This window comes from Lipophrys pholis, assembly GCF_963383615.2.
Source record: "Lipophrys pholis genome assembly, chromosome: 6".
Classification (NCBI taxonomy): Eukaryota; Metazoa; Chordata; class Actinopteri; order Blenniiformes; family Blenniidae; genus Lipophrys; species Lipophrys pholis.
The window spans coordinates 18,665,646-18,688,908 of NC_137629.1; the positions used below are offsets into that span (position 1 = coordinate 18,665,646).

Genomic DNA, 23,263 nt, shown 5'->3' on the forward strand with positions numbered 1-23,263 from the left:
AGCTTCAGAGGGAAAGCCTGGCATTAAAATTCACAAAGAGGAATTACATTATTTAAAAAAATAGGAAGTACAAAGTCAGACAGAGGAAGAACTGGAGTGCTTTACATTGTGTAACAGTTAGAAATTACAGGATGAGAGCTCAGACACACTGTATCTTGAGTATAGTTGTACTGTATATGTGTGCTTATATTGTGTGTGGAGACAAATAAGTGTATTTTAAATCTTTAACATTTTCAGATGTAATTGTCTTCTTTCTGTTAGCTTTTTAAATTCCATTGACATCGACCTCCTTTTAACCACACATGTACTTTGGGTTCTGTTGCCAGGCTTAATGACGTAGCAAACGGCAGAAAAACAGTCACTCACACACACACACACACACACACACACACACACACACACACACACACACACACACACACACACACACACACACACACACACACACACACACACACACACACACACACACACACACACACACACACGAGAGCAGAACTTCCTCTTTCTCGCATCACCATGCTTGAGGAAAGCGGCGACTTGGAGTTTGAGACCTGCCCACGCTCATTTTCACCACCTCATGCAACGACGCATCACTGGCTGCTTTCATGCTGATGTAAGTCATGCAGACAGCGACAGGTTGTTCTGACTGCCGCACGAGAAGGTCTGCATCACAGTAGGAGAAAGCACCTGGAGAGGAGGGTGGAACTACTGGAGCATGAGTCCGCTGGTGATTGGGGTCTGACCTTTGCCCTCCAGCGACAGCGATCGTTAACGAAGGAAATGCAGGAAAAGCAAGGTAACAACTCATTTCTTGTTTACAGAAAAAATGCGACATTGTCACACCGCGCTTCGCAGTCACAGTCACGATTCAGTTTTTGCTGACGTGGGGAATTTGTGTACTCATGTGGAACTTGAGGACACACGAAGCCGAAACCATAGTTAATTTGTTTAATGTTAAAATGTTTAAATCAAATCTGATGCAAACCTTTTGTGACCATTTCAGTCTTTTGTCATGCAGGTTACAACATGTAGGTGCAGCAATGTTAAGGCAAATTGCTCTGAAATGTTATAAGCAATATTATTCAAGGTTTTTGGCAACTGTTGTTTAGTTTATTCACCGGTCTGAGTTCTGCGTAAACATCCCTCGACGGTCAAGCATGTAACAGGAGGGAGCCTGTTCCCGTAAAGCAGCAGCAGCAGCAGCAAAAAAAAAAAGAGAAGAAAATCTCTGAACGACTTCTCTGTTCCCCTGTATGGCCTGCAGAGGAAGGGTGTGGGCCCGTCTTGATGGCAGAAGGAAGGGTGATGCTCGGATGATAAGCAGAGTAAATCCTCTGCTCTTACTTTCACACATTTCCTGCTGCAGTCTTTGGCCATGTCAGATTGGTTACAGTTTCTTTCTGCACTATTCAGCCCCGATTTTTAATGTGTCATCTACATGTGCTAAGTTTGTAAGATTCAGACCAGTGGTTTCCAGCATCGGGTTCACATCCCAATGTGGTGGCACCAGAAATCATAGGAGAATGTTCCTGCTTTGCAGTTGTCAAAATTGAATTTGCAAGTCATTTCATATGTTGGTGAAACAGGATGTAATAGTGTTTGGAAAATCAGATACGCAAGAGAGAAGAAGGCGTTCACAACTTTTATTAGAGGCAAGGTGAAGAGAGAATGGTTGCAAATCGCCGCCTTGCATGAAGGAGTCATACAGTATGTTGTTGCTCTAGCTCTCACCATGCAGTCTTGTTTAACTAATGTATTTCGTTGTTTTTAATTTGTCACTCATCTATTCTACACAAGGTCAAATATGCCATGCAGTGACGGGTTTCAATGTTTATCTTCCATCAGCTCAACAAATTATTTTATTTTGTGAAATATAATCAAAACAGGAAGATTTCTCCAGTAAACAAGAAAAATTTCAGATTAAGATCTGGTCTTTGTTTAGGATGTTTTTCTTCAATATAGCAACACATAGAAGCTAATTAAAAATCACAATAATAGAAGTGTTTCAATCTAAACTAGTGATCTTATTTAATCTGAAAGATTCAACTTTATCAGACAACCACAGATATCCAAAAGAAATGTTGTCAATTAACTGTATGAAACTTACCTTAGAGTTCAAATGAAGTTTATTTTTGTGCTTTTATTGTCCGAGTTGCTTTGCCTCTAGAATAAACTTTTACATTTCACGACTGCTGAACTGTCACTAAAAAGAAGAGAAAAAGTCACAAGCTCTCAGATGGAGCTGGAAATTTCCTTGCCTCTGCACAAAGGTTTAACGGTGATCCAACAAACACATTTAGTAAAGACCCAGCAGAGTTGGTGTGTGGGGTGGAGAATAAAAACACGGGGAAAAAAAATGGATCCCTTCCAAAAACAGAGGAAGAGAGTCAGTGAATGCAACACTGTAAACTCTCCAAAAACATTCGGAATCCCCAGTAGGTGATTTGTTAGGTTGTTATATAGAATATCTGATTCGTGCTTTAGTTGGAATCCTTGTTTATTGCCCCTGTGATGATCCAGGCGAGTGCTGAGGACACTGCAGTCACTTGTGCTTCACATTGCATGGTGAAGTTCTTCCTGGTCAGGTCAGCAGTCCTTTACAGGACTAACATGAAAAGACATGCAGGCATTCAACCTCATACCTATGCCTCATCCAATGTCATAGATTGAGTCAAAAAGCATGCCTTCAGATTGCAGCAGTATGGAATATGGAAACCTTACAGCCTATTTGTCGACTCGATAGTCATGATCAGACTCGTTGCAGGTTTTGGGGTTTTCTTGGTTGCTCGGTTTGCTTCACAAACTGATGTTTCCAATTATAAATCTAAACTTCCTGTTTCATCTTTTAATCCAACAAGAAGGGAAGTCCTTCACATCCCCACATTTATACACCATGCGGGGCAGCTGGTGACCAACCAGTATCCATATTATTAGCATAGTTACAGCCTGTGAAATCTGTGTAAAGTGCAATTTTAGACGCCAGATGCCAGAGAAACTGTGTCACCATCTGCCGTTCACTTGTTCTTTTTTAGGTGTCTAGGAAAAATATGAAGGAGTAATCAAAGATTAAAAAAAACAATGTCTCTGCACACATCCGACAAGTCGTTGGGCAACTCCTCAGGATGTGGTCACGACATGAAGAGCTGGGACAAGAGCATGGATAAGATGTACACCTACTTCTACCTGCTGCTCTTCATCCCCGGGCTGCTGCTCAACACCACAGCTCTCTGGGTGCTCTGCAGACACATCAGGTCTCAGTCCTACACACATAAACCTGCAGGACTTTTACATTATGGCTGTATCTCATTCTCTCTTGTTGCTCAACAGAAAGAAAACGAAAGCCGTGATCTTCATGATAAACCTGGCCCTGGCGGATCTGGCCCACATCCTCTCTCTGCCTCTCAGAATTTATTATTACTTCTCCCACAAGTGGCTCTTTGGACGGGGCGTCTGCTTGTTCTGCTTCTACCTCAAGTACCTCAATATGTACGCAGCGATCGTGTTCTTGGTAAGCAAGAGATGTACTGAAATTAAACCTTGGAGGGATGAGAAAACCTGAAATCAATAAATGTGTGTGCTCATGAGATTAGGATAAATTCGGACAAACAGGAAGTTATTTGAGTTCTCACAAGTGATAGTTCCTGCACCTCTAAATAAGTTCCACCATTGACTGTGAACAAAAACGGTATAAATCATTACAAAAAAGTAAGAAAAAGGTTATGAAAGCATTTTTGAACCTATTACTTGGTGTCACAGAGGTAAAGCACACGGTATTAATCATCACATCTACCAAATCAACCAAAAACCATACTTGGCTTTTGCTTTGATGTTGGGCTTTAAATTCTGTGTAGAAGCATCCCAATGAACACAAGATTGTTTCTGCTGAAGCTCTGTGGTGCCACCCAGGGGAAGCCCACACCACACAGAAAAAGATTCAATCTTTGATGTAGAATACATCACATTGTACTGTGATTTTGGTAAAGTTGTTTAATTTAAAGATAATACATATTGAAAACATATGTATTATGCTTTTGTCTCATTTTGGTGAAGAGAAAGTTTCAGTTATGAGCCTCTCAACAGAAATGTGGTGTTAAAATTAAAACTTTGGAAAGGTTTAAGCCAGATGTGATGAAACGCTGTGCAGTAAGAAAGCGTTTTTAAAAAGGGATGCACATGAGAAATGAGATTTTGATTTCTGTGTGGTTTATGTACATTGGTAAAAAAAAAACTAAAACAAAAACCAAAACATAACAAATAAAGAACAACAATAATTAAATCAGTATCAGCCAATGAAACCCCATTATATTTCCACTGATGATAACATCACTGCTATAATGAATGTTAACTAACTTCAATACCCAGTGTCTGGTATTGTAGCTTCCGATTTCAAATTTTTGGCAATAGCAACATTCAAAATACCTTAAAGTTGAAGCTTCCAATCCTTTCTACTACATCTTATAGATTATATTGTTTCTGTTGTAAACATAAGTGATAGTTTGGTTAGTGTTGGTATGTTCCTGATAAACAGCTGTCTCTTTGCCATTGAAAGGTTTATTATTTGATTTTCGATTGTGGTAAAAGTAAATCGATTCCAACTATGAAATGCCAAAACATTTGGATGAATGGTTGTCAAAGTGTGAGTCGGCTCGAGCTCGAAGAAGCCGATAACTCATGTCTTACTGCCGTTTACAGGTGTGCATCAGTGTGCAGAGGTGCGTCTTCCTGCTCCACCCCTTCTCTGCACGCAGGTGGAGGCGTCGGTATGACCTGGCGATCAGCGTATTGGTGTGGTTGGTGGTGGGCGCGGCCTGCTCGCCCTTCATCCTGATGAGGAGCAGCAGCACTGATCTCAGTCAGCAGACACTCTCCAACATGTCCATCTCTCTGGAAGATACTTCTACCCTACAAACAAGTTTCACCAACATTCTCGTGCAGACTACGAGTCCCACCACAAGCCTGAAGTCCACCCCGAGTCCCACACCCACCGGGATGGGTTGTTTTAAAGACTTGCCCATGCGCCGCCTGCCTCTCTCTCTGGCGGTCTCCATGATGGCTCTGGCCGAGCTGTTTGGCTTCGTCATTCCCTTGGCCTGCATCAGTTACTGCTCCTTTCGCATTGCCCGGTCTCTCAACCAGAGACGAGACCAGCAGGATTCAAACTCACTCAACCCCCTGTCGCGCAGTCGCCTGCAGTCGGTCACCTCCACCTCTCAGGGGGATAAAGAGCAGTCCAACAGCGAGAAGAAGCGCGCCCTGCGGATGGTGCTGGCCTGCTCTGCTCTCTTCCTACTCTGCTTCGCCCCGTACCACCTCAACTTCCTGCTGTACCTGATGGTATCGCAGAAGATCGTGACCCACTGCGCCACCACGCTGGCCGTGCAACAATTTCACCCTGTGTCTTTGTGCCTGGCGGGCCTCAGCTGCATCCTCAATCCCCTCCTCTACTACTTCCTGACAGCCGAGTTCAGAAAGCACCTCACCAAGCGAACGCCCTCCTTCTCCTCCTCCATCGTGTCCTCCCCTATCAGCTCCCCGACACACTGGCTCATGCGGCACAGACTCATAACAATGGAGAGTAAATGCTCAGACAGAGAGTAGCACCATCCAGAGAAAAACCTGGCTTATTTCCTTCAGAAAATGAAAGCAGAGAAATCATGGTGGATTCTCATGAAGAAAAGAAAACAAGCTGACAAAGTTAAAAGCCTCTGGTCCAGAGCTGGCTCTTGCAAAGTGTTGAAATTACAAGGAAGATGTCAAGTCGCTGTTAAGACCGGTATAAGTGACACACATACCAAAATGCTCAATTAAAGCTTGCTACCTTCTTGCTGCCAAAGTAGGAAAAAAAAATGTTTTCAGAATGTACGCAAACTTATTTGCATCAAAACAAAGGGATTAAAATAGAAAATAGAGTTGGCATTATTTATTTGTTTTTTATGTTGATATTTTACTGGTCTGTCCCACTTGAGGTTTATTCAGGCTCCTGAACTAAAATGTTATTGGCACTTCTACTGGCAGAGAGGATATTGCTCTGCAGGTAACTAATTCTAACTAATTTAAATAAAAATTAGTGTGTGGACACAATAAAGCTGCCCAACTCTGAAAGTCTGCACATCTTGTGAAATACAGTTTCAGGAAAATGCTGTTTTGAATAAGCTATATCAGTTTTAATGGTTGTTTGTGGCATTGTCATGCAAATGGGGCATTTTTTTCCCACAGGTTTTTATATGAAGGCAGCACCATTTTAAAACGTGATTTTCATTTTTCTAAAAACTCCTTGATGCCTTTAAAAGACAGGCTTAGAATGGGAATTTACACCCAGTAATGTTCATCTGGGAGTAAATGTACAAGCGGTGTCAGTGTTAAAGTCTCCGTGGGGAGAGAGTAGTCTACCTTCGATGTCCTGTCCTCGTCACCTGTTAGTTAGATGTTAAAGAAATCAGGAAAATGCTTCATTCATTGGACAATGTCACGTTTATTAAAATGCACTAGATCAGGCATATATTGTGGTCAGACATCTCAAAATGAAGAACTTCATTGCCATGTACATATTTTTCCATGTTGATTTACTGTAAATTAAAGCTGTACTAACAGTCTGATCTGAGGCGTGTGTGCTGTCTTTTGTATCTGTGTGGTGTGCACTTACGCATCTGAAGTTGCTCTTCAGTGAGATTTCGTGAAAACAGGTGCCAGCTCGTGTTTACCAAACTTCCTCTGGTGGCGTAGACAGTTGGCTGCAACTCTGAAAGCCAGTAACTGCCAGGCCCAGAGGTTGGCGCTCACTGTCAACCACCCCCGCTCTTCTCCCCTCACTCACTCACCCACAAACTCACCTCTTTTTTGCATCTGCTGAACGGAAGTAAAAGCCTTAGGAACGCAGTAACAGACTCACATGTTCCCCACCTCTAATCTCTTTGCTATTTCAACTTTCTTTTAACAAGTGTTAATACAACCCAGAGGCACGTGAAGACGTGAGGAGATTATGTTCCGCTTTTGGTGCTGATAATCACTCCAGATATGCTATTTTTGCTATGATTCATCATGAAACGATAGAAACTGTGGCCATTCATATTGCGGCAGAAGTCACCGTGTCGAAATTCTTGTAAACCACACCCCTTTGCTCACATAAAGCTGTTTCTCTCCATAGAAGAAAGCCCTAGTACAGCAGAGGGCGAGCGAAGAAAAGATCACAGAGATAAAGAGACTATACGAAAGAACACAAACATAGAGGAGGAAATTTATAGATGAATACACGAGCCAGTTAAAGTGAGAGAACAGGACAGAAAGAGTGGGATAGACGAAGTCAACAGTGTCAGAAGAAGAGACAAAGGGAAGGAGGGCTGTGATGGTTGATGCTTCACCCTCCTGCTTTCTGATGGTGGGACATCGTGATCTTTGAAGACCTGAGGTGAGACAATGATCCGGAGCACTGTAAATGCGATCAGGAGTTGCTGAAAGCAGCGAGCTTGAGCGTCTGTGAGAGAGGCTGGATGCCTTCAGCGTGGAGTCATGGCTCATCGGGGGTGTCCTGAGTTTCTCCACTGTGAGGAATGTCTGTTATGTCAAGTGCGAGTGTGTTACTGTAGGTCAGTGTCAGGATGTCTGTGTTCATGTATGTGCCCTCCAATAAGGCACGCTACGGGGTTATTGTGGAGTGTGGCGTACACGTGGAGGGGTTTAAGTGCACGCCATCAACATTTTGGGTGGTGAGACATGAGGCCAGATGTGTGTCGGAGTGGAAAAGCCCACAGAGAAATGAATCACTGCAGATGATATGACTTGTTTCCATTGGAATGAACTAAAACAATTTGATCTTAAGATAGGACTGCAGCTACTTTTTGAACCAAGTCATTTTCTTATTCCAAAATTGTGCTTTAATTGTGCTTTAATAATCAATTTCCTTATTTTATTCCAGCTGAATATCTAGTCATATGTTTAGTTGCCTGCCTTTGACGGGTCGTATTTGTTAATGAAATATCAGCAGTGGTGACATTGATTGAGCCTCACTTTGAGATCTTTTAGACAGCCCCTAAGAGGATGTCTACAGACAACGAGAGAGAAATCCCGTTACAACAATACCGCTGACATCATGATTTACTGGATCTTAAATTTAGCCTTGACCGATGGTCTATTGGGAGCTCTATGTGACTGCTGGGAAGGAAAAGTGAGAATTACTCTGAAATTTGCCTGCATAATACACTGGTGACTCAAGTTGTGAAAGTGAACTTACACATGTTTGAGTTATAGAAAAGAGTCTTGCATTCCGTGATGCAAACAGTTTCTTCTCATGATGATATATGATTTGGAAACACAAGTTTCTGAATTGAAAACTAATAAGATCACATTAATAAGTAAGAACACTGCACTGTCTGAACACAGTCCAGTGCTGATCTGTAAAAACACTGTTAATTAACAGAACAAGAAGAGATTAAAGCGTGGATGATCATCTCCACTTCAGTTTTTGTCACCATCTGTTTTGAGATATTTCTCAAATGATAAAAACGGTTCCGGACCAACTGCTTGCGGTGATGCTCAAGTGACATAAAGACCACCACAGGAGACACCCACAATTCTAAAGTCGATGTATTGTCTGATGTCTGGAATCATAGATTCAGGTTTCTCGCTGTTGGGGGAAACTGAAGGAAATTGTAATAAAACAATGCTTTGGTTTCTGACAGGCACCTTTTTTAAACCATCCAAATTTTGACATTTAGAATTTTTAGAACAATATATCTAGATGGCGTCAACATAGAGAGGATAAGAAATAGCTTTGTAATGTGTGATAGTTTGACCAAGAGAGAATATGATGTATAGCAAGAAAAGAATTGGACCCAGAACAGATCCCTGGGGTATCACTTTCTACATTTAGATAAACCCTGAAACATCTCTCAGTTAGATTGGGTATAAGTCAGTTTAAAACACCATTAATCCCAAGTAAATCTTTGAGAAGGTTAATCACAATACTGTGATCGACTATATTGAAGGCGGAGGGGAGCTCCAGAAGAACCACAACTCTATTGCCATTTTCCTCAGAAGCTAAATATGTTTAATTGCATGAATCTCAATAACACTGTTAATCTGACCCAGACATGTCGATACAATGAAGCTCATCAGGCTCAGTATGATGTGGATCATTCAGGGGGAGCTGTTTCCACTGTATTTGTCCTCATTTAGAAAATAGATTTGTTTCTGTCTTTGTGATTAAAATGTGGAGTTGGATCAGCTTTTTAAAAATGTTTTTATTCATGCAATCATGATTTATTTAATTTCCCATTAGAAGGTGTTTTATGTTGCTCTGTAATGGTCATAATTTGAACTTGGCACTGTTACTAATGTTTATGTCTATAGATCTGTCTATTTCGCATAGCAAATTAGCTTCAGTAAATACTAGTTTGTGTCAATACCATTAAAAAACTGTTATGTTTGACTTGGGGGAGGAGGAGTGGAGATGCCAGACACCATGGTCAAACACCAAAGAGTTTCATTACAAAAACAGGGTGAAACCAAAAAACCCAAGAGTTCCACGGAGTACGGGAGCATTATCCAACAGAACAGGGTGTCACAAAGACATTAAAACTGAAGCACTGATGCACAGGGCAACAGCCACACTGAGGCACAGAGACACAGACGGGCTGACAACCAGAATACACAAGAAAGGCTTATTATGTACTTAAGCCACCAGGTGCCAACAATCACACACTCGGGCACAGGTGAAACACATCAGGGTGGGAAACAGCAATCAAACATGAGGCGTGGAAGTCAAGAAGCCTAAAATCAGTGACAGACAAAGGAAAACTTATTTTCTTGATTATTATTCACCTTGAATTGCCCCCCTGCATTAGTACGCTGATATTTCAGAGGGTTTATACTCCACTACTTTAATTTACCATGGTGCTTACTCGTAGTTTCTCAGTTCAATTTTTAGAATTGCGACTGTCAAGTAAGTTGGCAACATCTGGTCCCTCCATGCATCTGAATTGCTTCCTTTAAAAACAAAAATACCCCAAGACCTAAAATGGTTCCATATTTCCCATAAATGAACTTAAAATGAATAAAACAGAGTTTTGCATTTTCTTGCACAACATCCTGTTAGTCAGCTTACACCTAAATTCATCTCATCCTCAGGAGGACATTGACCTGACGAATAAACACCAGAGGACAACCAGATGTGTTTAGGAGTTTAGTCATTAACCAAAAAAAACCCACAAACACTTCATACACTTCTTCATCAGTAATAAAAATGAGGATGATTCACTTTGCTGCAGAAATCATTCATCATGTTGAGATATTCTTTCTGTAAATAATGTAAAGGTTTACAAAGAGGCCAGGCAACAAACACACACACTAAATTAAAGTAATACATAAGTGAAATTAAAAAAGCACCTTATCCTGAGTGTGGAAAACTTAATCTTGTTTATCAAATGCACTGATCTGCTTACGCTGCCGTCATTCATAGTAAATGTGTCTTAGTGCCCTGGGAGTCTAAATTGATTCAAACTGTAAAAAGGATGGATGAATAATCCAGTACTTCCAAGAATTCCATAAGACGACACGTTTTGGGTTTTTTTTTGTGTGGGAAATTGCAAGGATTGGCAAAAATAACAAGTCGGGGAAAGATACCAGTAATTCAAACTCCTGCTGTCAGAATGTGAGTCATGAAATCACTAACTGTGTTGATAAAGTCACTGCAGATTTTAAAACAATACCTTAAATATTGCTTCTTATTCAGCATAAGGTCACAGGCTGATAATCATTTAGACAAGAAAAATAGTTTGAGATATCATTTGGGCACACAGGCATGCCAAAGTGACAATGAAATGATATAGTATATAGGATAAATCTTCAAGAAATAAACAAGACCGGATTTGTTCACATTATTGACCTTTTTTCTGATAGTTTTTGGTACAAGAAGCTCCAGAAACAAACAAGCTTCTGCTTCTGAGCGTGGATGATCACATTTATACACGCTGCAATACAAGCTGTCCCAAAAGCACAAATAACTGTCAGTTGTGTTCATGCAACTCGTGACAATGAAGATGGAGTTTAGGAAGCAATTTTACTCATGACGACTGCCTATAATCAGTTCTCATTTGAATTTCTCATGAAAAGGCCAACATGAAAATGAAATCAGTTCTTCACGGGCTCAGAAACAAAATACTGAGATTGTGTATAAACTCATGGCTGTTCACTACATTAATGCGGGGCAAGTTATCTTTAAATGAAATTATGAGTTGACATGGCATGGACATAATAAATCAAGTTCATAAATAATAAATCAGGAGCAAATTTTTATTAGGTAACTAAGGTATGTAAAACTATAAACTCCGAGTTGAAATCAAGCTTATCTAAAATTGAGCTTACTCACATGTTTAAGTCGACTTTTGAACTTTTGTTTCTAAGTTTAACTGACTTGAAATGTGTACATGCAATTGAGCACAACTGATTTACTATATAATGTTTTTTCTATTTTCTTTTCTTTCTTGCAAATATTCCCCAATTGTATAGGCACAACATTGTGCTGAAACTCAGGTTATTTATTTTTTTTTTTTTTACATTCTATTCATTCTATTTTCCATCATGCATCGATCAGGTTAACTGACAGGAAGGAAAAGACGCTTTGGAGGAAAAGAACAACAGCACCTGTGTCGATGTTTAACATGTGATTAATCATGCATGGTTTTTATCAATATGAATCGATTAGTTTGAAATAAACAGGAAGAAGTGCAGAATCTATAAGTGAGGTATAGATAAAAGGTTAAAACCGTAAGTCACTGTCGTAAAAATGTAGTTCAATGCAGCCCATTGAATATGCAATGAAATTATGTTGAACTGTAACTAATACCTTTAATTGAGTACTTTATAAACAACGTCGCTTCTACTTATAATTAGGGACGAATTTTCTGCATTTTATCCACTATTAATAGTTTAGTCATTGCAAAATAAGAAAGACAAAAAAAAAAATCCTGGCTGACTTTTATAATAGGACATTGTTGAATATCTTGCATGAGTTGTAACTGCAGATGAGAAAAAAAAACCCACCCATACTGCTGCTTACACCGGTGGGTGTATCACACCGACAAGCAGGAAGTTCTCTTCCAGATATCACTGAGTGTTTCCATCTGACAACGACGTTCAGGAGGCTTTAAGGTCACCGCACAGCTTGTGCAGTCTTGACTGTTACTTTCTATTTTCTGCTGTGTGTCAGTGAACACAATGTGGGTGGAATCTGCACCAGAAGAGCTGTTCCTCATCACCTCAGCAGTGTTTGATGGGCCACAGTGGCTGTGCTGTGGTTTTGCTCCCCACTCTCATTTCGGCGATGCTCGGTGATGAGGCATTTCACACCGGACTCATTGCAGGTCTTCCTACAGCAAGAAGTATGTGGGAGAGCGTTGCAGCGGCTCCTCAATGGCTTTGCATATTTACAGTAAAAACCACCGAAAAAGGCTGCATTCACACATGGAGGTGACAGCCATCTGTCGCAATGGTTAACAGGAACAAGCGTGTTTGCATCTGTGTGTAGCGGTTGTATAATTTGTGGTGCGTCTGATGGAGGCTCAGTATCAAACTGTGCAAACTGCATGTTATGGATAAGATAAGATAAGATATCCCTTTATTTATCTCGCATGTGGAGAAATTTGCAGTGGTACAACAGGATAGTAAAGAGAAAGAAGCACACATAGCAGGAACTAAAAAAAAGCAGATAAAAATACACTATAATAGAAAAATATGCACACGGTGCCTATAAGTGTGGACATGTACAGAATATGGGGGTGGATGTATTGCACAAAAAAGCAGGTAAAAATACAATATCATAGAAGAATATGCACACGGTGGAGAGATGAAAGCTGCTGTGGTACTCAGATAGGCATGTGGAACTAGGCAGTGACATGAACCTAAAGCACAAGAGACAACAGACCCACTAGATTTCAGACACTTCTTCTTTTTTGCCCACATTTTTCATCTATTTCTCACTGAGCTTTACGTACTTTCTTCTCTTTTTCTCGACCAGAGCGCCAGTTCGTTGGGGATTGATGGCAGCTTGAAATACTGCCAACATTAACCTCGCCATGCTGCAGAGAAGCGGAACAAACTCCTCGCTGACACTCAGCATGGACGGCCAAACCGACCCGTCGACAGACGACCAGGAGCCTTGATGATACAAAGCCACGGGCAGCTTATCGTCTTCACACGTTACTAACCGCGTGGATTAAAATGAACTTGGCCAACCAAAGCTGTGAAAGCGCTGGCAATCTAAAGACGTACCAGCATCATGTGTACGCAGTGTTGTACAGCATAATCCTGGCCCCGGGCCTGCTGGGTAACGTGCTGGCTATCTGGGTGTTCAGGGCGTACATTAAAGAAACCAAGAAGGCGGTGGTGTTCATGATGAACCTGGCCGTGGCCGACCTACTGCAGGTAAAAATACTTCTTCACCTTTTGTACCTATTTCATAAACATTTTTTACCTGTAACTTTTCACTTTTAATATCGCCAATTAGTATAGCGTTGCAGTGAATTTACCACTAACTGCAAAGAAAAAGAAGCTTGTTACTTAATGTTAATGTTTTAGAATTGCACATGAACTGAGCTGTCAGCACTGTATGGGTCGGTCTCAGTAGCTTCTGCTGAAGTTACATCACTTAACTGGGAACAGAGGATTTATAAATCATTAATAGTTATAACATGGTTACAGGTCATTGGTTTCTTTAAAAGAATGCCTTTTTTTAGTTACTGTAAAAATAAAAAAAAATAAGATGCTTTATAATCAGTCCATTAGTTTCAATGAGCACTACTAGCATGAAGACGGCTCTTTGATAGGAAGATGATGCTTATTTGTTTATCAGGATTGCTAATGCGTCACAAAGACTGTTAGAACAGTACAGTAAATGTAAATGCAGTTTTTTCAAATGACAGAAGTAATGAGGTCACTCGTAATTCTGTTACAGGCTTCATAATAGTGGTCAGTGACTACGTTGTTTCTGGTGAAAGTAACAGAGCCTTATAACTCAATTGACCGAGTGCCCGTTCTTTAACTAGAACCAACACTCAGTAGAGCGCATACCTGCGCCAACACCACATTTGTTACCATGGAACTCAATGGATCACAAGGTTATTTGATGCACCACACCACTCCTTCCATTATTTGTCATAGCCCTTTGAATTACTTCGTGTTATCACTGTTTGACACTGATGTACAGACATTTTACAAGTTCCCTGTGACCCCCCGATGTTTGACCCCCCCAACCACTAACCAGGGTAATAATGTCACTGCATCATGTGGCATACATACATACATACATACATACATACATACATACATACATACATACATACATACATACATACATACATACATACATACATACAAACAAACCAATACATTTATGCAGACAAAAACATAACCTTCGCCCCAACGTTAATTGACGAAGATAAAAAGTTACGCTGCAGACACAGTAAATGAAAATGTACAAATTTTTTGTACTATTTTCACAATTTGATCCAGTAACTATCTTTATATCACAACGGGATTAAAGTACCTCCAATCGTTGCAGGTGATTTGCTGTTCCCTGTCGCTCCTCCTGACTCCTTTGGCTCTCCTCAGGTGCTCTCCCTGCCCCTGCGGATCTACTACTACCTGAACAACTCGTGGCCCTTCGGTCACCCCCTCTGCATGATCTGCTTCTATCTCAAATACGTCAACATGTACGCCTCCATCTTCTTCCTGGTGTGCGTCAGTGTGCGTCGCTGCGAGCTTATAATGTGCCCGTTGAAGTACAACTCGTCCCGGCGTAAAGGGGACCTGTACATCTGCGTGCTGGGCTGGCTGCTGGTGTGTCTCAGCTGCCTGCCGTTCCCCCTGCTGAGGAGCCCGAACTACGGCTCCAAGGACATCAACTCCAGCCTCTCGTCCTCGGAGGCCTCGTCCGTTCGGGACGAGCCGGTGTGTTTTGCGGAGCTACCCCTGAGGACAGTCAGCCCTCCGGCGGCCTGGGCGCTCCTGGTCATTGCAGAAGTGTTTGGCTTCGTCATCCCGCTCATCTTGGTGTTAGCCTGCACGTGCATGACGGCAGGGAGCCTCTGGGAGGCGGGGACAGGGGCTATACCTGACCAAGGTGAGAAGCGGAGGGCCTTAAGGATGGTGCTAGGCTGCGCCATTGTGTTTTTTGTGTGCTTTGTACCTTACCACATCACCATGCCCCTTGACTTTCTGGTCAAAGCCAATGCAGTGAGCGACTGCACCCTCAGGGACCTGATCCTGAGGTGTCACCCCGTCACGCTCTGCCTGGCCAGTTTGAACTGCAGCCTGGACCCCCTCATGTACTATTTCACAACGGATGAATTCTGGAGGCGGTTAAGCAAGCCGGACATACCAGAGGGCATGACTTTCAACAGGCGGCTGTCCTGCATCACTGGAGGACAGGAGGACTAGACAGGACCAGCATTAGCACTGCTGCTCACCAGCTTTTCGCTCAACCACTAAACCGATGCTTGCGGGTCCTCGTACTCCTCCAAGCGAATAATGCAAGAATCCTAATGTGAAAGTGTGGGACTGAAAATGTGATGTTTATTCATTTTAGAATAAAATGTGCATTTATTTTTTAAAAATTGTTTTAATCTGCTAGTGAAGAGTGAGTTGTTCCTGTTGTGGAGGTGCAAAGCAATGAAAAGGTAAGAGTGTGCAGAAGATAGAGGGCTTGGGTGCTTTTCTTGGTGCTACGATAACAAACACAGCCAAAATTATTCTCTGGGTTAAGAAATACGACTTTATTCAACAACAAAGAGAAGTTCAGTTCAGTAGTTGGACACAAGGTTTGTTTGTTTTTTCTAATCTTCTAGTATTCGGTTAAAAAGCTGAGACAGAAACCCATCTTTACATACTTCTGTTGATTGTCGTTCTGTACAGGCATCAAGTAGGAAATCAATGAAAAAAACAACAAAAAAAAATATTTTTTTTTGTGCAAGAGCCCAAATATTTAAGAGATTTTCTTCAAAATCAAAGATTTATGCAAACAATGTCACTCAGACATGGTTTTCTTGTGATAATTCATAGTAATTAGAGCTTTTTTCAAAGCTTAGAAAACATGTTGTGGCATCTGTTGTATTTATTCGAGCTATCTCTGTCACACAGACTGCGAAAATAAAATCAAAAGTTAAATTAGAACACCAAATCAAAATTTTGTCAAATTTCCCTTCGACTCATTCAGTACATCAGCATATCCTTCTTGTTGAAAGTCACGAATGAGGTTTCTACACAAACACAAAAAACTGTCCACACAGGGTGCTGGACCACTAAGACCATCACACACGACAGCAGGACGGCAGAGGCCCCTGGCAGCAGCAGGGCATTCTGGGAAATATCTACTCAGGTGGTGACTGAGAGCTCCGGACTAGTGCATCTCTTCCATGAACGACAAGTGCGTTACGTATTCAAAAGTAACCCCTCCGGATCCAGCTATGACGTAGAGTATATGTCGTCAAAGCTGCTCTATGAACCCTGGAACGAGTGGCGACAGCAGGCGGACACACGACAAGTCTGACATGAACAATGTCTCAGGATCTAGAATATTCAGTAGGATGACGAACAACTCTCGTCTGGAGGTGACTGCGTGTTGAAATACAGAAACATCAATAATAGGATCGAGAAGACCGGCAGGAAGCTACGGGCAACAAAACAGTAACCAACGGAACAAAATGAAACTTAGTACGGCAGAAGTTAGCAGCTGACTCTCAGGGTTCAGTACAAGACCAGCGAGTGAATAGTTGAGTAAGAGAACACGGCAAAGGAGGAAAAGGGGGAGGTTAGGCTTTAACGCTGTAACTTAAATTCACTCAACACTAGATTTGAAGCAGAGGAAGCAAAAAAAGTGGGGTTTTATACAAAAAAAGTTAACTTTCCACTGAAAGTTGTCCCATCCTTCGCCCACTCCCACCCACTCTCTCTCTCTCCCTCCCTCCCTCTCTCTCTCTTTCTCTCTCTCTCTCTCTCTCTCTCGCTGTGTCACCCAGGCTCTCTCTGTCACTCTCTCTGACTCTTGCTCATGCTTTTCCCCATCAAGCCTTACAGATCTTGGTCTCCGTCACAAACTTGTTTTCGAAGTGATGGATGGTGAAGCAGTCGTCAGCCGAGCGCTTCTGGATCCCTCCACCTGGGGAACGCACACACATTCAGACGGCAGTCCAAACGTTCTCATGACTCCACGTTTAATAGCAAACAATAAGGATGAATATCTCGTTGGATAAAATACAGTGTTGTGATTATTGTCAAACAAAACGCAACAAAAATAACTGAATGCAGTTGAACGGAATTAATAAATAAAACAACATTTTCCTGACAAAATTGCATTGCTGCTTAAAAGTATTATGGAAACGTGATTTTAAATATTGTCTCTTCATTTTTTACATAAATATGATAAAAAAAGCTCGGTAAATATTGTGATCACATTGTGTCTTTACATGGTAACAATGGATATCCATTTATCCAAGTAATATTATATCTTCATTTATGCGTAACAAAAACATTGTTTATGTATTTAAATATCATGACATTGTATCGTGTTTTGAACACTGAAATGACTTTAACATTGTAACTTCCATATAATAATGAATAATGAATAATAATGAATGAATATCATCGCATTGATACTGTGACTTACATATTGACATAACAATATTTATATGTGATAATTACCGTTTCAATGCATAAATATTATGTTGTATCGGATCTTGAATATCATTATACGGTTGTGTCACAAATAAAATATCAGATTGATAGTCACTGTTGAACATAAAAAATAACATTGTATGTCTCTTAAATAATTAGGATAACATTTAATATTGTCATTTGAAATATCATAACATTGATACTGTAATGAAAACATATTAACAAGATTAATATTGACTCTTGAATATCAAGATACTATTCACACTCTGTTGAATATCAGAATCACATTGCATTTTCACTTTAATATCATATTGTATTTCCTTCTTAATATCATATGTCATCATATTAGCATTGTATTCGAGAATTACTGACTTAACTACAATAGTATTATTAATGATAATGAGTTGGGGATTCAGTAGCTATATAATAAGTATTATTACTATTGTGTCATGACTGAATTACAAAGATTAATGATATAATCTGGTTTATGGTGAGCTGTAAAATTGTATAATTTGACTCCTCAATTATAATTGTAATACAGTATTGTGAAGTAATTAATATAATACTGAAATTGTATGAAGCACTGGCCTTACACGGTGATTACTTTAATGTATTTTATTGAAAAAAAAGAAAAAAGAAAGAACTGAACACCCATTAAAATGTCCGATCTTCATGTATCCGGTGCGTCCGTACCTGGAAGGCTGCTCCGACGCTGCATCCTGTACGTTTCCTTTCCGTCACAGAGTCGGCGAATGTAGAAGCCCAGAGGTTTGATGTCCTCGATGCGCTCCGTCACCACCAGGTCCTCACGCACCAAGTAGCCGCGGTATGAGTCAGACTGGAAAAAAATGCAATTTAATGAAACGAGAAGCGACGAACACAGACAGTACAAAGTCATCACAGTGCGTCTTCAAACATGTTTCTATATTTAAACCAGAAGAGAAAAGCAGATCAGTGACTGTATCAGTAGCAGAGCGTAAAGAAAGTGTGGGAAGGACTTTGTGTGATTGATGACTCATCCTCAGAGATTGGTATCCTGTAAAACATTTTCTCCTGCTCGCTGATGAAATTGCTGATCCACCAACAAGACCAAACGCGATCCAACGGGTCACAGTGGACAACTCAGAGAAAACACAATGTCTTTCTTCAGAACCAACGGTCTAACCTTCATCTATTCTCACCAAAGCTGCACAAATATCTCTGTAACTAACTCTCAACTCTCAACAAAGTGACATTATTACGATCTCTGCCCAACACGACTCGCTCCTGCTGCACTCACATGTGTGCTTTCACACTCATTTCAATGAAATCTGATCCTCCAAAGCACATTGTACTACAGAGTGTGAACTGATCCTTTATGAGGTTTTAATAACAGCCCATCCTGTCAAGTGAGAAGATATTTATACGTGTCAGGATCTCAGAAAGTGTCTTATGCCAGATAGGAGACGATGCAGACCTCCGGCAGTTTTGGTCTTGATGCCACATTTCTGTTTACATCTGACTTTATGCTGACAGTTTCACATCACATATTCTAAGAAAACCGCTTTCTGCATGATGTTTACATGTGGTCTTACTTTCCAAACTGAATCAGTTCAACTGGACTTGCTTTGAGACGCCTTCTACCTTAACTAACTGTAGAATATCAGCACAGAATAGAAACAACTGAAGGTCTGTGTCTGGTTGGTACCCACCATGAGCTGCGAGAAGAGGTCGATGAGGTCCTGGGGGGGCAGCACCACCGAGGTGTTCAGAGGAATCACAAAGCAGGTCTTCAGGGTCAAGTCCAGATACGCCGTGAGCTTCTACTCGCACACACAAAATCATCAGGACACATTATAAATCTGCAGGATCGAAGAATTGGATGGTTTGAGGATTTGTAAGCAGTCCTCACCCTGTTGAAGTCGTGAAGGATGAAAGCAGGGTCTCCAGCCCTGAAGCGGGGAGGGGGCACGCTGATGACCGCCATGCTGTCAGAGATCTCCACCTCCTCCTCCACCCGGGGCAGATAGTAGGGCTGACTCTCTCCGCTGGCCGACATGTCACCGAACTCCATGGCGCCATGATACAGCCTCTGTCAGCGATCAATGATGACAAGAGCACACAGTGGGTAAACATTTCTCACATGGCTGGCCGGCTGAAAACAAACAATCTGAAGGTCCTTGTCCGGGGTTTCAAAAGGATCAAATGCTGTGACCAGGAGAACAGAACAGATTCCTCATTTCTGAGACATTGACTCATATAACAGACACGATGCAACAATGACAATATGTCTGGCTGGATGGGAGGCTCCCAGAGGTGCTGACATTTGGTCAAAATCATTGACATCAACAGCACAACTTTCTTTGTACAACATGTTTGGAATCTCCTGACTTCCTTCCTGGCCATAGTTTAAACCTTCTATACCTGTACAGTACACTAAGCATTGCACAGCGTCTCTTCTTGGCTCTTGAGTATTTGAGATGAGTTCGGAAGGTCCCCAGTGGGGAACTTGCTGAGGTCCCAAGCATGTACGGAAACAGCACAGCACACAGCCGGTGGTTTTTCTTCCTCTCTGTTCCAGCTTTAGAACAGCGAGTCTTCAGCAGCTCACGTGCTGCGCTGAGTTTAGATGCAGTTTTCTTATGAGTAACAAGAGTTTCAGTCACAAGATATGATGCCGACGGCTGGTAAAGAGGAGGAGCTTTTTCACAAGTAAACGACATGAAACTAATAGTGAGTCGTGTTTGGAAACGTCCTCATTTTTTTTGGATGGCGACTTCTGCTTCATGTCTTAGAATCTTAGATCTGCTGCATTTATTTAGCTCCTTGGTTTTGACTAAGTATCGCTTTAAAAAAATATGGAAAATATCTTTCTGCATGTGATTCACGCACCTTTGGAAGTGTAACAGAAGGGTATTGTTTATGAATAGGACATTAAATTGTTAAGCTTTATATCAGTTTAAAACTGGTGTTATTTTGTACAAATTGTCTGGCAGTAGCATCTTTAGAGTACACTAGTAGGAGAGATGGAATTGTCCTCGAATTGTGAGGAAACAAAGGGGACTGAAGATAAACATCCACATTATTTCTCAGTGCAATCAGATCCCTCATCATTAGATTTGAACCGGGAAGTAATTTCAGTGGATGCATTGATACTAAATGTCAGAATCTCCCACTGACAACACAGCAAAATGCAAATCAGTGAAGTCTGCACAATTTCTGAGGACAGACGCAAGAGCGAGTCAGCGCTCGTGTTTCCCATCGAGGCAGAAGTGTTTCCTCAGCAGTCACGATCAGACCTTGGTGATTCTGACCAAACTCCAGTGGCACTCCTCCTCCTCCTCATCCTCCACCACCTCCTCCTCCTCCTCCTCCACCTCTCCCAAGATGCGTCAGTGGACGATAGACGAAGGAATCTTGGGTAGAGATGTGGGAACACGCTCCAAAATGATTCTTTAGTTAGAAAATTCAAAAATATGTTTCTATTTCTGACGTAAACGTCTATTCATCGATACAACTTGACACTCCCTGACGGTCAGAAACGACTTGTTGCAGACTACAAGTCGTCTCTGCACAGCTGTAATCTTACTGTTTAATGTCAAAGCTGCTGAAATGGAAAATTATATTAAAAGTTTTTTATATTGTCTTTGATTTAAAACGGGTTAGGGAAAGTTACCCCCCAAAAAATGGCATAGTTGCACATCTTATGCATTTTTTAGTAAAAGATAGAAATGGAGCTGGAACTCTTTTTGGGGGTTTTATGGTGTATCATGTTCAGTAGAGTCAGCTGTGATTTCACACCTTTATATATGAATGAAGATGTAAAAAAAAAAAAAAAAGTGGAAGTTGGTATCAAACTCAATATAATGTTAACATTATGTTATGTTAACACTATATTATGTTGATTTTTTTTGCGTTAAATATAAATGTAACCCAGGATTGTCTACATCAGTGTATTCTGACCATGGCTGTAACAATGTATTGGATATGGTCAATTTGTCCGCGTTTCAAACAATCAAAGTGATACACAAATACATGAATATTTCACACATTGGGAATAGGGGGATTTGTGGAGCCTAGACTTTTCTGTCACTGTAAAAATAGTTCTTCATCCCAATATATCATTTCAATTTCAAATTACTAGGACTTGAAGCAACAATATACAAAAGAGCCTTCAAAAGCTCTTCAAAGTGTCTTATGTTGTTGTTGTTTTCTATATGTGCCAGTTGAAACGTCCATTCTGCTGATTCCTTCCCCATGAAGGCCCCAGACCTCCGGTTAGGGACCAATGTTTTGGTGGCCCCTCCTCTTGAAGGGTGTCTGTTTATTACACGTGCAGGCACTTACCTTGGGGGCGAAGTATCGATAGAGGCACGCTCCCCCAACGATGAGCCCGCTGAGGATGAAGGCGATGCCGAGCAGGGTGAGCAGGCAGCGACCTGTGGATCCCTCGGAGCCCACCGGAGCAGAGGCCAGTTCAGGGTCCTACAGACATACGACACCATCAGCACCTCGACCACCTATCATGGCATGATAATATTTCAAACAGCTGTAGAGCTTTGATTCCCAGTCCTATAAACCCAGCGAGTGCGTGTTTTCTGCAGAACAGCTGTGCAGAAGATGACCGCCCCAGTAGTTAGGAAAAGCCATTGCACATCCAAACACATCACACTGCAATCAAACGTCCGATGCCACAGACGTGCACATGGCTGAAGCCGGCGGTGCCAGCTCCGGGCTTGTGTCCGGTGCAGGCCTGCAGTGAGAAAGCGGCGGCGGACACCAGGACGCGCAGTTCTCTCACCTTCACAGCGGCCGGAGAGTCTTTCCCCAGCGCCTTCTGCGCCAGGGCCGAGTTAAACGCAATCTTCACCATGCTGGGTGGACGAGGAGGACAAAACCACCTCCTGCAGATCGGGTTTCAAGCAGAAAGAGAGAGGAGGATGTGGGGCTGTCGGCGCTGGACTGTAGGCTCCGGTGATTCTCCGCAGATCAGCGCTGTGACGCACTTTGCAACCTCGGCTTTATCCAGCGCTTCCGGGGGCTGAAGGGGGGGATTAGGAGGACATGCAAACCAGGATCAGAAAAACACTCGAGTTCATGTTCAACCTGAACACGGAGACATGCATGCAGCTGAAGCCTCGTTTACATTAAGATGGGCGGTAATACGAGTTTATCTTTTGGACGTTGAGAGCGTTTGCGGCTCCTTGTTGCGTGTGTTTGTGCAGCTTTAGTGCCATCTAGTGGCTTCGAGTGGAACACATGTATTGTTTCCCTAATCGGTCAGGAAATATCTGCTTCCTCCCATCAGACTGAACGTAAGGAAAAGAAGGAAACACAGGAAAAGGACCACCAACAAGCAAGCAAGCAAATAAACAAACTATGCATATATGCGCGCTCTCTCTCTCTCTCTCTCTCTCTCTCTCTCTCTCTCTCTCTCTCGCTCTCTCTCTCTCTCTCTCTCTCTCTCTCTCTATATATATATATATACTGTATATATATATATATATATATATCACATCACTACAAGACACAACGATTTACAGTTTTATTTAAAGTTTGCAGCTCATGAGGTTAGGTGACTCACTTTGCACTGTAATGTAATAAGAAAAAACCCACATAT

The 23,263-nt window shown here is 41.6% G+C and overlaps 3 protein-coding genes across 3 annotated transcripts; 2 read left to right on the plus strand and 1 right to left on the minus strand.

The window, feature by feature from the left end:
* The first annotated feature begins 556 nt into the window (after nucleotides 1-556).
* On the plus strand, nucleotides 557-6,599 carry p2ry10 (P2Y receptor family member 10). Its single transcript, XM_080464992.1, has 4 exons — nucleotides 557-799; nucleotides 3,036-3,254; nucleotides 3,331-3,511; nucleotides 4,696-6,599. The coding sequence occupies exons 2-4, from the start codon at nucleotides 3,082-3,084 to the stop codon at nucleotides 5,599-5,601; spliced, it is 1,260 nt and encodes a 419-aa protein (XP_080321118.1). The 5' UTR covers nucleotides 557-799; nucleotides 3,036-3,081; the 3' UTR covers nucleotides 5,602-6,599.
* Nucleotides 6,600-7,143: 544 nt separating this feature from the next.
* Nucleotides 7,144-16,173, plus strand: gpr174 (G protein-coupled receptor 174). The gene is made up of 3 exons (XM_080465019.1): nucleotides 7,144-7,408; nucleotides 13,013-13,419; nucleotides 14,605-16,173. The coding sequence occupies exons 2-3, from the start codon at nucleotides 13,216-13,218 to the stop codon at nucleotides 15,430-15,432; spliced, it is 1,032 nt and encodes a 343-aa protein (XP_080321145.1). The 5' UTR covers nucleotides 7,144-7,408; nucleotides 13,013-13,215; the 3' UTR covers nucleotides 15,433-16,173.
* Nucleotides 15,742-22,856, minus strand: LOC308110616 (integral membrane protein 2A-like). Its single transcript, XM_080465020.1, has 7 exons — nucleotides 22,790-22,856; nucleotides 22,445-22,684; nucleotides 21,991-22,128; nucleotides 19,556-19,735; nucleotides 19,356-19,466; nucleotides 18,358-18,502; nucleotides 15,742-17,149 (listed from the first exon to the last, which is right to left on the minus strand). The coding sequence occupies exons 2-7, from the start codon at nucleotides 22,514-22,516 to the stop codon at nucleotides 17,055-17,057; spliced, it is 741 nt and encodes a 246-aa protein (XP_080321146.1). The 5' UTR covers nucleotides 22,517-22,684; nucleotides 22,790-22,856; the 3' UTR covers nucleotides 15,742-17,054.
* Between the last annotated feature and the right edge of the window lie 407 nt (nucleotides 22,857-23,263).

Coding starts and splice junctions, on each gene's coding strand:
- p2ry10 (XM_080464992.1), top strand. CDS start 3,082: ATGTCTCTGCACACATCCGACAAGTCGTTGGGCAACTCCTCAGGATGT. Junction 3,255..3,330: donor GTGCTCTGCAGACACATCAG/GTCTCAGTCCTA, acceptor GTTGCTCAACAG/AAAGAAAACGAAAGCCGTGA. Junction 3,512..4,695: donor ACGCAGCGATCGTGTTCTTG/GTAAGCAAGAGA, acceptor TGCCGTTTACAG/GTGTGCATCAGTGTGCAGAG.
- gpr174 (XM_080465019.1), top strand. CDS start 13,216: ATGAACTTGGCCAACCAAAGCTGTGAAAGCGCTGGCAATCTAAAGACG. Junction 13,420..14,604: donor CCGTGGCCGACCTACTGCAG/GTAAAAATACTT, acceptor GGCTCTCCTCAG/GTGCTCTCCCTGCCCCTGCG.
- LOC308110616 (XM_080465020.1), bottom strand. CDS start 22,516: ATGGTGAAGATTGCGTTTAACTCGGCCCTGGCGCAGAAGGCGCTGGGG. Junction 22,129..22,444: donor ACTCTCCGGCCGCTGTGAAG/GTGAGAGAACTG, acceptor GTATGTCTGTAG/GACCCTGAACTGGCCTCTGC. Junction 19,736..21,990: donor ATCGATACTTCGCCCCCAAG/GTAAGTGCCTGC, acceptor GATCGCTGACAG/AGGCTGTATCATGGCGCCAT.